Below are 15334 nucleotides of genomic sequence, written 5' to 3' on the forward strand. Positions count from 1 at the left end.
TCTTCAAGTGTTGACAATTTAATATTAAAATATGAATTTTTAGAGATATATGACATGGATGACTTGTTGACTTAGAAGCCACGAATTCCCCAATATGCAAATTTGAATGCCTGAGAACACATATGTGATTGGCTGGCTGGGAAGCCGTGCAGGCCCTGATTTGTGGATTTGAATTCCTCAGCCCTCAGATATGATTGGCTGGCTTAGAAGCCACGAAGGCCCCAATATGCAAATTTGAATGCCTCAGGACACTTATTTGATTGGCTGGGAAACTGTGCAGGCCCTGATTTGAAAATTTGAATGTCTCAGTCCTCACAGAGGATTGGCTGCCTGGGGACCTGGCAGAAATATATAGAAATACTATTATTAAGCATAAATACTACATTTAGTACAAATACTATGTTTTAGCACAAATATTATAAAAAGAAGAAAAACTATAATTTAGCAGAAATACTATATTAAGCACAAATCCTATAAAAAGCAGAAATACTATAATTTAGAACAAATAGTATAAAAAGCAGAAATACTATAATTTAGCAGAAATATTATGTTAGGCACAAATCCTATAAAAAGCAGAAATACTATAATTTAGCAGAAATACTATGTTAGGCACAAATCCTATAAAAAGCAGAAATACTATAATTTAGCAGAAATACTATATTAGGCATAAATCCTATGAAAAGCAGAAATAGTATGATTTAGCAGAAATACTGTATTTAGCACAAGTACCGAAAAGTACCAGAAATACTATGATTTAGCAGAATAGTAATAACTTATTGAAACACAAATGCACAGAGGGACACACAAACACAGGCTCTAATCCAGTCAACCAGTCTAACTATGTTCAATTTAAATCCTACAATGACATGCTGTCAAATAAGGGCAGGGTCCTCTCTCTCCCACTAAACACACACACACACACACACACACACACACACACACACACACACACACACACACACAGGGAGAGAGAAGTAAGTTTCTAGGTCAGCCTGGGTGCTGCTGAATTTGAATCCACCAATCAGAGAGGCTGTTTACGTTTTCCCGCCAAAACAGGTGCATCTTTTTACACACGCAGCACAGAGACATAGACCTGCTTCTTTCAGTTTATTTCACATAGTGAGGATTCCCCTCAAACAAATGACCATAATTTCCTAACCATAGGGGCTAGAGCGGTCATTCTTACACCGTTTTGTTCAGAAGAGATGGGGGAATCTTCAAGTGTTGACAATTTATCATTAAAATATGAATTTTTAGAGATATATGACATGGATGACTTGTTGACTTAGAAGCCACGAATTCCCCAATATGCAAATTTGAATACCTGGAGCCCACATACATGATTGGCTGGCTGGGAAGCCGTGCAGGCCCTGATTTATGGATTTGAATTCCTCAGCCCTCAGATATGATTGGCTGGCTTAGAAGCCATGAAGGCCCCAATATGCAAATTTGAATGCCTCAGGACACATATATGATTGGCTGGGAAGCCGTGCAGGCCCTGATTTGAAAATTTGAATTTCTCAGTCCTCACAGAGGATTGGCTGCCTGGGGACCTGGCAGAAATATATAGAAATACTATGATTAAGCATAAATACTACATTTAGTAGAAATACTATGTTTTAGCACAAATACTATAAAAAGCAGAAATACTATAATTTAGCAGAAATACTATATTAAGCACAAATCCTATAAAAAGCAGAAATAGGATGATTAAGCATAAACACTACATTTAGTAGAAATACTATGTTTGAGCAAAAATCCTATAAAAAGCAGAAATACTATATTAGGCACAAATCCCATAAAAAGCAGAAATAGTATGATTAAGCATAAATACTACATTTAGTAGAAATACTATGTTTGAGCAAAAATCCTATAAAAAGCAGAAATACTATATTAGGCACAAATCCCATAAAAAGCAGAAATAGTATGATTAAGCATAAATACTACATTTAGTAGAAATACTATGTTTTAGCACAAATAGTATAAAAAGCAGAAATATTGTAATTTAGCAGAAATACTATATTAGGCACAAATCTTATAAAATAGCAGAAATAGTATTATTTAGCACAATAGTAATAAGTTAAACAGAAAAATTGGAAAAGCAAAATGGACAGCTGAAAAAATGCTGAACATGCTGAGGGTCCCTCAAATATACTTGTTAAATGAAAAAATCAGCAAAAAAATGCACAGGGAGAGAGAAGTAAGTTTCTAGGTCAGCCTGGGAGCTGCTGAATTTGAATCCACCAATCAGAGAGCCTGTGTACTTTTTCCCGCCAAAACATGTGCCTCTTTTTACACACGCAGCACAGAGAGGCACAGGATTATTGCAGCCTATTTCTCATAGTGAGGACTCCCCTCAAACAAATGACCATAATTTCCAAACCGTAGGGGCTAGAGCGGTCATTCTTACACCGTTTTGTTCAGAAGAGATGGGGGAATCTTCCAGTGTTTACAATTTATCATTAAAATATGAATTATTAAAGATATTTGACTTGTAATGCACCATAACTGAGTAGAGCGAAGCAAAAACTGCCTTGACTTGCCCTCAAACAACGCTTTCTAACTCGAAATCTATTTGGAGTATCGATATCATTCTTTCACCGTAAGAGACAGCAGGCTTTGGTGAACAATCATGGAAATTTTCAGGTCTCTGTGGAAATCCAACAAAAAGTTATGACGAGAGAAAAAAGTGGTTCATTTCCAGAGTTTGAAATCTGAAGAAATCTGAGCGAAGGACGAATTTCCTACCCTCAAACAAGTCCAACTCATTTCAGAACGGTAATAGGTGAGAAAGAAATTCTTGAATTGTGAGCGTCAGGGGTGTCTGAAGATATTCGGGGACAAGCCTCATGTCTTAACTTTGCTTCGTTAAGGAGATATGACGATTCGAATATGCCTCTCATTACAGAAATCCAGCGGTGATTTTGAACAAGCTCTCCATTCACTTTATATGGAGAGTTTTCTGACCTTGTGTTAGTCTGAGGAGATTTGCAAAAACTCTATAAATCCCACAACAATGATGGTGACATTTTCTGAAAGCCAGCAAAAATACCTATGTTTTGATGTATAATTTGTGGAAGTTGAGTGAAAATTGAGTAAGTAGCAGGAAGTTGTTCGGACATGAAGTGAAAATTGCAAAACCTTCAGTGGCACACTGGAAGCCAAGAGCATAGCAACCATAACAACGCATGTATTTTGTGAAAAATCACAATTTTGCAACTGAAAACTTTAAGAGGCATAAAAGTAAAACGGTAAAAGATTTGAAAAAGCTGAATCATACATGAATAGCCCAATAATTTGTGAACATTTTAAAGTTTGAATGGTTTTTCTAGGCGAAAGTATGAGGAAGTAGTTAAGTTTCAAAAACAAGCAAAATTTAGCAGAATTCCAGAAGTTTGCAGAAGTTTCCCATTCATTTCAATGGGACAAATTAAAGGAAAAAAGCTTAATATTTTAAAAAGTATAATAGCAGAAAATACCAAAAGTCATAGCACACATTAGCAGAAATAGCAGAATAGTTTAAAATTTGAACGGTGAAAATAGCACAAAAATTGTGGAAGTAGTTAGCGGACGAAAAACGAGCAACTTGAAGAATAATAATAAAGAATAAAGAGAAACAGGAACTCAATAGTGTGGATGCTTAAAGCATCCACACAACTAGAAAAATTTGCATTTCCTGCGAAAATGCAGTGTGGATGCTTTAAAGCTGAAGCTGTCTGCAAAAACTAGCTGAAAAAGCTGAAAAGTTGCAGAAATTGTAAAAACTTTGCAGAAGCAAAGGAACTTTGCTAAAATGGAATAACTTAGCAGAAAATAAATTTAAAAAACAAGAAGGAACAGCCAACAGATACACACAAACTCAAATATGTATACACAAATGCACAGAGAGAGAGACACACGGAGGGTCTATGCCAGTCAACCAGTCTGAATATATTCTATTTTTTTTTCCAACAATGAGATGCTGCCCTAAAGAGGGTCTCTCTCTCTCTCTCTCTCTCTGTCTCACACACACACACACACACTCACTCACTCACACACTCACACACACACACACACGGAGAGAGAAGCAAGTTTCTAGCTCAGTCAAGCAGCCTGGGAGCTGCTGAATTTGAATCCACCAATCAGAGAGGCTGTGTACTTTTTCCCGCCAAAACAGGTGCACGCAGCACTGAGAGACACAGGATTATTGCACAGTCTATTTCTCATAGTGATGACTCCCCTCAAACAAATGACCATAATTTCCTAACCGTAGGGGCTAGAACGGTCATTCTTACACCGTTTTGTTCAGAAGAGATGGGGGAATCTTAAAGTGTTAACAATTTATCATTAAAATATGAATTATTAAAGATATTTGACTGGTAATGCACCATAACTGAGTAGAGCAAAGCAAAAAATGCCTTGACCTGCCCTCAAACAACGCTTTGTAACTCTAAATCTATTTGGAGCATCGATATCATTCTTTCACCATAAGAGACAGCAGGATTTGGTGAACAGTCATGGAAATTTTCAGGTCTCTGTGGAAATCCAACAAAAAGTTATGACGAGAGAAAAAAGTGGTTCATTTCCAGAGTTTGAAATCTGAAGAAATCTGAGCGAAGGACGAATTTGCTACCCTCAAACAAGTCTAACTCATTTCAGAACGGTAATAGGTGAGAAAGAAATTCTTGAATTGTGAGTGTTAGGAGTGTCTGAAGATATACTGGGACAAGCCTCATGTCTTAACTTTGTTTTGTTAAGGAGATATGACGATTCGAATATGCCTCTCATTACAGAAATCAAGCGGTGATTTTGAACAAACTCTCCATTGACTTTCTATGGAGAGTTTTCCGACTTTGTGTTGGTCTGAGGAGATTTGCAAACATTCTATAAGTCCCACAACAATGATGGTGACATTTCCTGAAAGCCAGCAAAAATACCTAAGTTTTGATGTATAATTTGTGGAAGTTGAGTGAAAATTGAGCAAGTAGCAAGAAGTTGTTCGGACATGAAGAGAAGACTGCAAAACCTTCAGTGGCACACTGGAAGCCAAGAGCATAGCAACCATAACAACGCATGTATTTTGTGAAAAATCACAATTTTGCAACTGAAAACTTTAAGAGGCATAAAAGTAAAACGGTAAAAGATTTGAAAAAGCTGATTTATACCTGAATAGCCCAATAATTTGAGAACATTTTAAAGTTTGAATGGTTGCTCTATGTGAAAATATGAGGAAGTAGTTAAGTTTCAAAAACAAGCAAATTTTAGCAGAATTGCAGAAGTTTCCCATTCATTTCAAATTAAAGGAAAAAAGCTTAATATTTTAAAAAGTATAATAGTGAAAAATACCAAAAGACATAGCCGTCATTAGCAGAAATAGCAGAATAGTTTAAAATTTGAACGGTGAAAATAGCACAAAAATTGTGGAAGTAGATCCACGGCGAAAAGTGTACGGAAACATCAAGAAGGAACTCAATAGTGTGGATGCTTAAAGCATCCACACAATAAAGAATAAAGAGAAACAGGAACTCAATAGTGTGGATGCTTAAGCATCCACACAATAAAGAGAAACAGGAACTCAATAGTGTGGATGCTTAAGCATCCACACAACTAGAAAAATTTGCATTTCCTGCGAAAATGCAGTGTGGATGCTTAAAGCTGAAGCTGTCTGCAAAAAGTAGCTGAAAAAGCTGAAAAGTTGCAGAAATTGTAAAAACTTTGCAGAAGCAAAAGAACTTTGCTAAAATGTAATAACTTAGCAGAACTGCAATCACTTAGAGGAAACTGTAAAGCTGAAGCTGTCTGCTGAAAATAGTTGAAAATAGCTGAAGAAGCTGAAGAAATCAAAGTCAGTGTTTAAAAAGTTGCTGAAATTTTAATAACTTTGCAGAACAATATCAAGTTAAGAAAAATGTAATAACTTAGCAGAAATGCAATAATTTAGAATAACATAACTTAACATAACATAACAAACAAAAGTAGTGTAACCTAGCAGGAATAATATAATTTAGTAGAAAATTAAAAACTTGGCAGAAATATTACAACTTATCAGAACTGCTAGAAATTTGCAGAAATGTAATAATTAGGCAAAACTGTCAACAGATAACAGCTGAAAATGCTGAAGTAACCTCAAAGTTACTTGTTTAACTGTGAAAAATTACCAAAAACATTAGAAAAGGAAGAAAACGTGCCGGCAGATAAACTAATGTGGAACAAAACCAAGGTAAAATTGCGAGTTTGCACAGCTGGTGAAATCTAAAAATGGCAAAAAAACATAACAAAGGCAAGACCCACACAAACAACATTTAGGTAATAAATGCACAAGATGCTGCGGTCAGAGATTAAAACACCCAAAAATAATGTTATTGAAATGCCAAAAAGTGGCAGAAAGTTTAGAAAGTAGAAAACCAGTAGTAGAAAAGTAGAACATTCAAATATTTTTAGAAACATATGATACAAAATATTTACTCAGTTGTTTCCAATGATTACAATAATGGCATAAAGAAATAAAAATACCATTTGGGACAAACAGAAAAATATTAATAGAAAATGCAAATCAAATTGATCTAAAATCTATACAAACAATTGAAGCATCTGTTGGAATTGTGAACATATCCTTGTTTGCCATGTTTATGTTTATGGCCCTAAGATGCGCAGACACATGATAGGCTATTAACTGCAAAAATATACACATATATAGCAAGTGAGAGACAAAAATATATCCTCTGATTTGCTGGAGTTTTGTGTAAATACCATTTGGCAAGGATAAACAACATGTTCCTATGCCACATTAAAATTTTCATAAGCTTAATTTTTTCAATTAGTTTACAGTTTCCTGATTTGATGATAAATATGGTACCAATCTACAAAATACTGTCAAAATGAAGTCCACATTGTGATATATTTGAAGTGTGGAGAGTCACACAGCTGAACAATCGATTTGCATATTTAAAGAAACAAGGATCAAATAAAGAACATCGTTGTGGAATAAATTACAGTGAAAAATAATCACTGCTTTGCGTTAGAGAGTGACTTATGATGAGGTATTAATTGGCTTAACTTTACCTCTAACAGCTTTTCACATAGTGCTGTGACCAGGGTGAAATCCATCATAAAGTAACTGTAAACAGTAGAACCATTAGCATGAATGTCATGGTTCTACTCTGATCAAAACTCAAGTCAGCTGTTTGACCTGATATAAAATGATAAAGAGGAACACATATAAATGACCTTTATGAACTTTTCAAAATGACTTTATATGTCTGACCCATTATCTATATATATTACAGCAGCGGTCCCCAACCCCCGGGCCTCGGACCGGTACCGGTCCGTGAGTCGTTTGGTACCGGGCCGCGAGAGATGAGGCTCAGGTGTGAAATGTATCGTTTTCAGGGTTTTTATCGGTTTTCAGCGTTATTTTGTTATCGTTTTTATCGTTAACTCGGTTTTCCTGGGTCTTTTGACGTGTGTTATGAATAAATTTTCTTTTTTTCGGTACCGGTACTAGTTTTATTTTGTTATATTTATCCGCGACACCTTAAAGGCCGGTCCATGAAAATATTGTCGGGCATAAACCGGTCCATGGCGCAAAAAAGTTTGGGGACCGCTGTATTAGAGCAGATGTGGAAAACCACTGTTAGACCTACTCTATACTAATGTAGTTACTGACACCCCATACTAAGGCAGGATTCATACAAACACACATTATTTTTTCTCTTAAACACTTTCTTTTTTCACATTTTGAGATTGTGTAATTTCTAAAAAGAATACATGTAATGGTTCAATAGATATAGTTATTTAAATGTCCATAATAATCACATGATCATTTTTGTACATCCTACAATCCAGGATTTAGAGCTGTGTGTCTGTATGAATTCAGCTTGCTATACTTATAGACTTAGATATATTAATCCACTATTTACCCAAACAAGTTACATTGTTTGGGTAAATAGATTGGGTTTGTTCTACAAAATAATTATTCAACAATAAAAAAAAACACAAAAAAAATCTGCACATTAATCCAGAGTTCAGTTTCATATGTCTGATATTGTTAGTTAAATCTGATGACACAAACACAGTCAATAATTCATTGCTAGCGTGACATGTGGTCCTTTTTGCCTTTGACCAATGATATGCTGGTTACTTGGACCAGTTTAGTATTTGCTGTCACAGAGGAATGTTAACCATAAATCCAAAAGACAAAACTGAAAAAAAATATGTTAATTGCAAACATGTTTTTGCTTAGTAAAAGGATTGAAATTACATGGAAACTGTCACCTTAAAGCCTCATTGTAAATATCATCACAAACAGATGTTTTCCACACAGTTAACAAAGCTCCACCACATCCGATCACTGCACATAAATCTAAAAGAAAACAAAAACAAATAAAAAAAATAAAATTAACACAAGGGAAGACTTTTGACTTAATAACTACGCTTAAAATAAGTGTTACCTTTGAATATTTGTGGGAAAAATCTGATGCTACCCCAAGAATACAAAGCCACACTGGAAACGATGACAGGCTTGCAGCCCTCTGTCTTCCTGGAGTCAGGTGCCTGATCAGTAGCAGTGAGTTGACAGAAGTCGGTGTCTGTAAGAGTGGCCAAACACTGATACTCTGTCCACTTGAGTAGAGTCTAAGAAGCTGGAATGCAGGCACACTGGATGAGCTTGTTCTAAAAAATACAGAAAAAGGAACATTTTATTTGTGTTAAGGCCTAAAAACTACAAATAAGTTATGCAATGAACAATGTTGAAATACCTTATAGGTGCTGCAGGCCACATAACCAGAATCCAGAGCAATCTCACACTCACATGATGGTGAGGAAAGACATGAGCTCTGCAATGAGGTTTGAATGTCTCAGTTGGGACACTGAAGAACTCAGAAGACAGCAATACCTGCACAGAGAGACAGAGTAGAAAAAGCATAGATTTGTAATCCATAATGTGAATTAAAACTCAAAAAGTGTCAACAAGTATAATCATTTGAGTGTGGAATTATTTATGCACTAAACAGGATTTTAATTAATTAATTGAATTAAAAACACTGACATTTTTTATCAAAGATAAAGAATCATACCTCTCTCTGCTCTGAGGATCACTGAGTATCTCTGACAGGAAATACAGTTTCCTCAGTAGGAGTCATCATTCATGGTCTCAGAGGTGTGTAGTGTGGCAGCATCATGATGGTCTCCAGATCAGGCAGGAGGTCAGGTGATGGGTGTGTCATCTTCTCCATTGAAGACATACTGGTATGGCAGTTCATAAAACAGCAGTCTCTGTGTGGCATGTAGTTATCTGTGCAGTCCAGCACTGATGGATCAGGTTTGGCTCAGCAGTTCATGAAGATGGTGTTAAGATGTTGTTGTTTCAGCTGAGGATGGTGAAGTTTGAAGGTTTTCCCACAAAGGAAACAGGACTGTGTGTGCCCTGTCTGAAAAAAATACATCTACAAAACATAAAGTGCTTTTAACACCACCCACCCCCCCTCCCCACCCACCCATCTCAGCCCCCAAGTGTCTATATAATGCTGGTATGGGGTGTCAGTTACTAAATCTAATTAGTGCGTCAGAAAGCGGGGGCTACACCTAAAGCCCCCGCTTTCTGATGTCTTTGTTTATTAGCAGCTTTTTCCAGCTGCTCAGAGAATTCTGACTTGGCCTTTATCCACCCAAACCCAAACCCACCCGGATAAAGGCCAAGTCAGAAAATTGATGCAGAAACTTTCCATGTACTTCTAAATCAGTTTTTATACAAATTCTGTAAGCTGTGAAAATGTTTTTCTCTACATAATGTATAATTATAGACATCTCTGGTAGCCTAAAGATAGTTTAAAACTTTTAACATTTTTTACCTGTAAAACATGATAAGCAAAACCTCATTCATCCAAAAAACATTTGATTCTACAAAATTTACTATAATCAAGAAAATATAATTGTCTGTATTTATTCATGTGACCCATAATAAATACCTGCATTTATCTGTGATTTATTTATTTACTATTTCATATTTGAAAGCATCTTGGAGGGGAAGATCTCGTTTGTTGAGATACATACGTCAGAGTAAAAAAAGTATCAAAAAAGGAGATGACAATTAACATCCCTGAAAAAATGTATAAGTAGATTTAGTCATTTAAAACATGAGAATAAAAAATAAATTATGTCCGTTTAATGCAGTATATTTCAGATCTGAGGTGCATGATAACAGAAAGCAGATCTCCCGGCTCTGCATGAAGTACAGCCATGATTTGGTGACATGATTAATAACATTGCAATAAGAAAGGGTCTTCTTACAGACAGAGTAGGGAAGACAATTTTTTCCAATGAAAAATATTTTTCATACTCTACAATCAGTAAACTCTGTAACAAACATGATCTGTAATTGTTTCAAAACTCACCAGACGACTTCATGATTGGCTCGAGGACAGGACACAAAACACAGGGTTGTGGTAACTGTAGTATGATCTCAGAACACCGGAATGGAGACATTGATCTGGCTGAGAAATAAAAATGAGGTCAAGCAGGGTGTTCTTGTCTGTAGTGGCAGAAGTGATCAGCTGTGAATACCCTCTCGACTGAAACTGCTCCAGAATCTGTTTTCTTCCACTCTGCAAGTGGTTCTCATTAAAATCTCCACACACAATGATTGGGTGACAGTCCATTATTTCAAGGGAATCTAAAAGACTTACCAGGTTTTGCATGAATGGTGTCAAACTGTAGTCAGGGGGTCTGTACACAACAGCAATGAGTGCAGGGAATGGAGCCTGAACCTTCAACACTAAAAACTCAAGATCAGTGACATTATGCAGATACTGTTTTACCTGAACCTGAAAATGATTCCTCAAATACACAACAACTCCACCACCACTTCTGCTGGCCATGTGAGGAAAGTTTGTGTAGGACACATGTCTGTTGCGTTTGAACATGGTGTAGCCATCCAAATGAAGACTGTCTGCAACAAAGGAGCCTTGGAGGTGAGACTCTGTGAGACACAAAACATCTGCTAAACACATTTCATGATGACTCTTGGTGTCACTGATGTGAGATGGCAAACCCTCCGTATTGTGATGGATCAGTGTAAGAGTGTCAAGTCTGCTGGCTGTTTCTCTGACCTGAAGAAGAGGCATCATTTCCTCAACGCTGGCTTGTCTCATGGTTTGGAGTGCTGCAGTTACCTCGGGATTGGAGTAAATCTTTTTCTCATCCAAGTCCTGCAAATAGAGTCCACTGAGAGACGTCACCCTGCTGAGAGCAACATAAGCCATACCTGGTTCAAAAATGTTCTTCATTGAAACTACAGCTGTCTGTGTTGTAAGACCCTGAGTTTTGTGAATTGTGCAGGCAAATGCTAGCTTTACAGGAAACTGTCTGCGTACCGCTCCTTTAAACTTCAGACTCTCCTCTGCTCTCTCAATGTAAACCAGATCATCAGATGCTGCATTAGCACTGCGGTTGTGTCTCATAGGCTGCCGGTTGTCCATTCTGAGCCCCAGTTTGATTATGTGTCCATCATTTTCAGATCTCACCACCTTTACCAGTATACCAAAAGCACCGTTGACTAAACCGTTTAGTGTGTCCAAGTTTCTGGTCAGCATGACTCGAGCTCCTTCAGCAACATTCAGAGTGTCAGGTAAATCATTTCTCCCACCTGTAAATGGTTTGTCTCTTCGTTCCATTCTGCCTGTACGTTTATCCTTCTGGAAATCGTCTGCAGTGATGATTATGATGTTTGAATGAAGCTTCTTCAGGGTATCTGTGTTATGGGATTCCACATTCTTGTTGGTGGCATAAATGTGTAAGACCTCAGTTGGACATTCTTCTGGTGCAGTCACAGCCTGTGACAACAAATCTCTGTCGCACTGAGAAAGCTCATCCGTCTTTTCTTTCACTCTAATCCTGTTCAGCATCTCTGCAAAGGCCACATCATCTTTCTGACGCATGATCTCGGTTAGAGTGATCATCTGAAAATGTTCCTGCCATAGGTCAATCTGTTCTGGATCGTAAACGCAGAGAGGTTTAGACTGTCGCACTGGTGGCAGCTGGTAAAAATCTCCAACAGCTAAAACTGACATTCCACCAAAAGGTCTCTGAGTGCCTTTGATTTGTTTCAGTCTTGCATCCACATAGGCAAAAAGGGGTTTTGAAACCATTGAAATCTCATCAATAACAATAATTTCTGCATTCATCAGCTCAGATCTGACTTCATCCAGTTGGTTACCAAGTCCTTGAATGGGTGGTTTCAGACTCCTGGGTAGTTTCAGTAGAGAATGTAATGTAGAGCCATTGATAGAAAAAGCTGCTGTCCCGGTAAATGAAGTAAGTAAAACAGTTGGATTTGATATGTCAGCTTCTTCTGCATTAGCAGGCAGTCTGCTCAGGATCTTTGATGCTTCAGAGTGAATACATTTAATCAGATGTGACTTTCCAGTTCCTGCACCACCGTTGATATAGAAGAAAAATGGATCTGGGTTCAAACCACAAACTCGCTGAATACACCAGTCTCTTATAGTATAGAACACGCAGGCCTGCTTCTGGTTCAGATTCTGATACATTACACGTACCACGGCTGGATCTACTGCAGGTTGTTCTCTGATGGCTCTGATCTCTGTTACAGCATCAGACTGACGACTGTAGTCGGGAACATTCTCCTGTTCGTTCTCATCATCAGAATGTCTCTCAGGAAGATTCTCATCACATTGCAGCCTCACAACTTCAGATTCAGGAGCAAGATTACACCATTCATCGATCACAACATCCCTATTTTGTTCAAACTCTTCCAGTGCACTCTCAATATCCTCAGAGTTCTTCTCATACTTGTCTTTATTTCTTTTCACAATCCGTTTCACAGACTCACTGTGGTCTGAACATGGAAGTCGCACAAAACCCGAGTTGTAGAAGGACTGATAGGTTTGGAAACATTGTGGTTTCAGTTCCTGCTCTGATCTGTGTGGAAGGTAAAGTCTCAACAGTCGACCATAATATTGCTCAGGATCTTTTTCCTGTGAACAGTGGTAATACCTGATTATAGCTGGTTTATCATTCTTTCGCCTTTGTACAAATCCAAGCTGGTTTAGAAGAGGAAGCACATCTTTTCCTTCATTTGGACCACTCACCAACCGGCACAGGGCAGCAAAATCAGCCAGCGACATTTCCTCATATTCTGGGGTCTCAGGTCTGCATTTGTATTTATCACTCAAACTTGTCATCCAAATATTACAGCTGTCATGTGTTGTGCTTTCCAGGAAGCTCATGGGCCGACTCATTTTTACTGGGTTATCATCTGTTGGTACAAATACAACACTGCGGGAACATTTTTTCATTTTTAGGCCACAGACTCGAGTCACACACTCCTGTGCGCTGATCTCTCTCTTTTTTGAGTAAGCCTGCATCACAGCTCTCATTTCATCACATTCATTGACGGTGTTCTTATCAGAGTTATCGATAACTGTCTTCAGGTATTCAGAGAGGCCAGATTCTTTCTTTGTTATATATTTACAGAGGTATTCTATACATGAATAGGCATTCAAAATGAATGAGACATCTAAATTAGAGTTCCAGGCTTCAAGCAGATCTGGGTTGTAATTGTTGATCCAACAGTCCTTTGGGTCACGTTTCAGAATCAGAGCTGTTTTCTTGTTTATGTTCTGGAGGCATTGTTCATACTCATTCATTGTCAAGTTGCATCGTGACAGAATCTGCTCTATGGTGAGGGAAGCAGCTTCAGGTTCCTTCAGCAGGTTCAACAAAGGTCTGAGTTTGGCTTTTGCAGCTTCAGTGTCTGAATCCTCATCCTGTCTCACAATCATTGTTCTTGTGGATGGTGGTTTTGGAAACCCAAATCTACAACCAGAGTTCACACTCTTAAAGCATGTCTTTGTGTGGTTCTTGCTGTGCTTTTGTAGTTCAGAGACTTTTTTGTGCAGTTCAGGTTGTTTTTCTGGATCAGGGAGTTGAGCTGAGATGTATCTGTCCACAAAGTCACAGACAGTTTGGTCATCATCCACATCTGCTTCTACCTTTTCTCGAATCCACAGCAACATGTGTATATGCGGACTACCTCTGTGCTGGAACTCAACTCTGTAAAAGTAATCAATGATCTCACCAAGGGGCTGTGCAGGAGAAAAAAGCAAATCTCTGAACAAAGCCTCAACACGCTTATCAAACATCCGCATGGTGGTTACTGGATTTGATCTTAGAATTTCACACTTTTCTGACCAGTCCAGGGCTTCAAAATCAACCTCTTCACCTTGCTGTCTCTTTATTGCTTGAATCACTTCAGGCCATCTCATCTCAGCAGCAGAGAAAGTGACAAAGAACTGAGGTGTTCCTATTTGACGAATCATACTGAATAAATCTTTGGTAGTTTTCTGCCAGTAAGCTGGAGTTCCTCTGAGTGGCTGCATAAATCTGATTGCATCTTTATTTCTTACCAGCTTCTCTACTTCTGTCTTACTTTGTAACATTCCCGATGTGATTTTGCGTCCATCTTTGGTCATAGTTTTACCTTTCCTTAGCTGTATTGTCATGCTGGAATTAGCCAAATGTATTTCAGTGACAAACTGTGAGAAAAACAGGTAATTTGTGTCTTTAGCAAATCTTGCATCAATGTTGAAAAGCCTTGACTTGAAGTAAGCACTTGGTGTGAGTTTAAGAAGTCTCTTTTCATCCAGTGTATTCTGACCGGTAGGAAACTGCACAGGAAATGCCATGGCTTCCAAATGAGGAGTTCTGAAGAAGCTAACAGGATTGTTTCTTTCTGCAGGAGCCACACAATATGTGTTATCAGTGAAACAGAGAATCTCTTCTGAAATGTCTACAGGCTGCAGACAACTTTCTAGAGCAAAACCTCCATTGTTCAAATCACTTTCTGGTTCATCTGGATTTTGTTCCTCTGGTTGTTCATCACAGGATTGCATATTAATAGCTTGGTCACTTTCAGACTCACTTTCGCACAAAAGGGCATCTTTTTCATAGTTGTCAATTTCCATTAAATCTGCTTCATCATAATCATCACTTCCCATGCTGGCTTCATCACTGCTGTCATCATCAGGTAACGTTGGATCACAAAGCAATGCATCATCTCTGATAATAATATCTGTGTACTGTGGATGAATTTGTTTGAGTTTACGCAGGGCTTGAATGAGTTTAGACCAGGTGACAGTCTGGAACAGCTGATGGCCTTTGTAGCACAGTCGTCTTTTCAGCTTTATCCTCATGATCTGTGATTGGCTTCTGATCCTCGGTAAACTGTCAACTGTTTGTTGGACTTCAGATGGTACACACACCACATTACCACGTATGAGTCTCTGTCTGCCCTTTGGAAGTGGAATAATCTTAGCAAATGGTATGCATTTGGCAA

At 37.9% G+C, this 15334-nt stretch overlaps 1 protein-coding gene across 3 annotated transcripts; it reads right to left on the reverse strand.

Moving 5' to 3' along the window:
* Positions 1-5745: 5745 nt before the first annotated feature.
* On the reverse strand, positions 5746-15334 carry LOC146553098 (uncharacterized). Of its 3 annotated transcripts, none has more exons than XM_085255720.1 (6): positions 11088-15334; positions 10797-10927; positions 10665-10704; positions 10374-10392; positions 8739-9350; positions 5746-8652 (listed from the first exon to the last, which is right to left on the reverse strand). In XM_085255720.1, exons 1-2 carry the CDS (start codon positions 15189-15191, stop codon positions 10817-10819), a joined length of 4215 nt encoding a protein of 1404 aa, XP_085111846.1. In that variant the 5' UTR covers positions 15192-15334; the 3' UTR covers positions 5746-8652; positions 8739-9350; positions 10374-10392; positions 10665-10704; positions 10797-10816. The 3 variants fall into 3 exon arrangements, with proteins under 3 accessions (XP_085111846.1, XP_085111845.1, XP_085111844.1); XM_085255719.1 differs by having other exon boundaries at positions 5746-8341; positions 8430-8652; positions 8739-9410; positions 10374-10583; positions 10665-10927; XM_085255718.1 differs by having other exon boundaries at positions 10665-10927.

Source organism: Mchenga conophoros, linkage group LG18, assembly GCF_057382185.1.
Source record: "Mchenga conophoros isolate Kocher_MC1m ecotype Shallow Benthic linkage group LG18, M_conophoros_male_GT1.1, whole genome shotgun sequence".
Lineage (NCBI taxonomy): Eukaryota > Metazoa > Chordata > Actinopteri > Cichliformes > Cichlidae > Mchenga > Mchenga conophoros.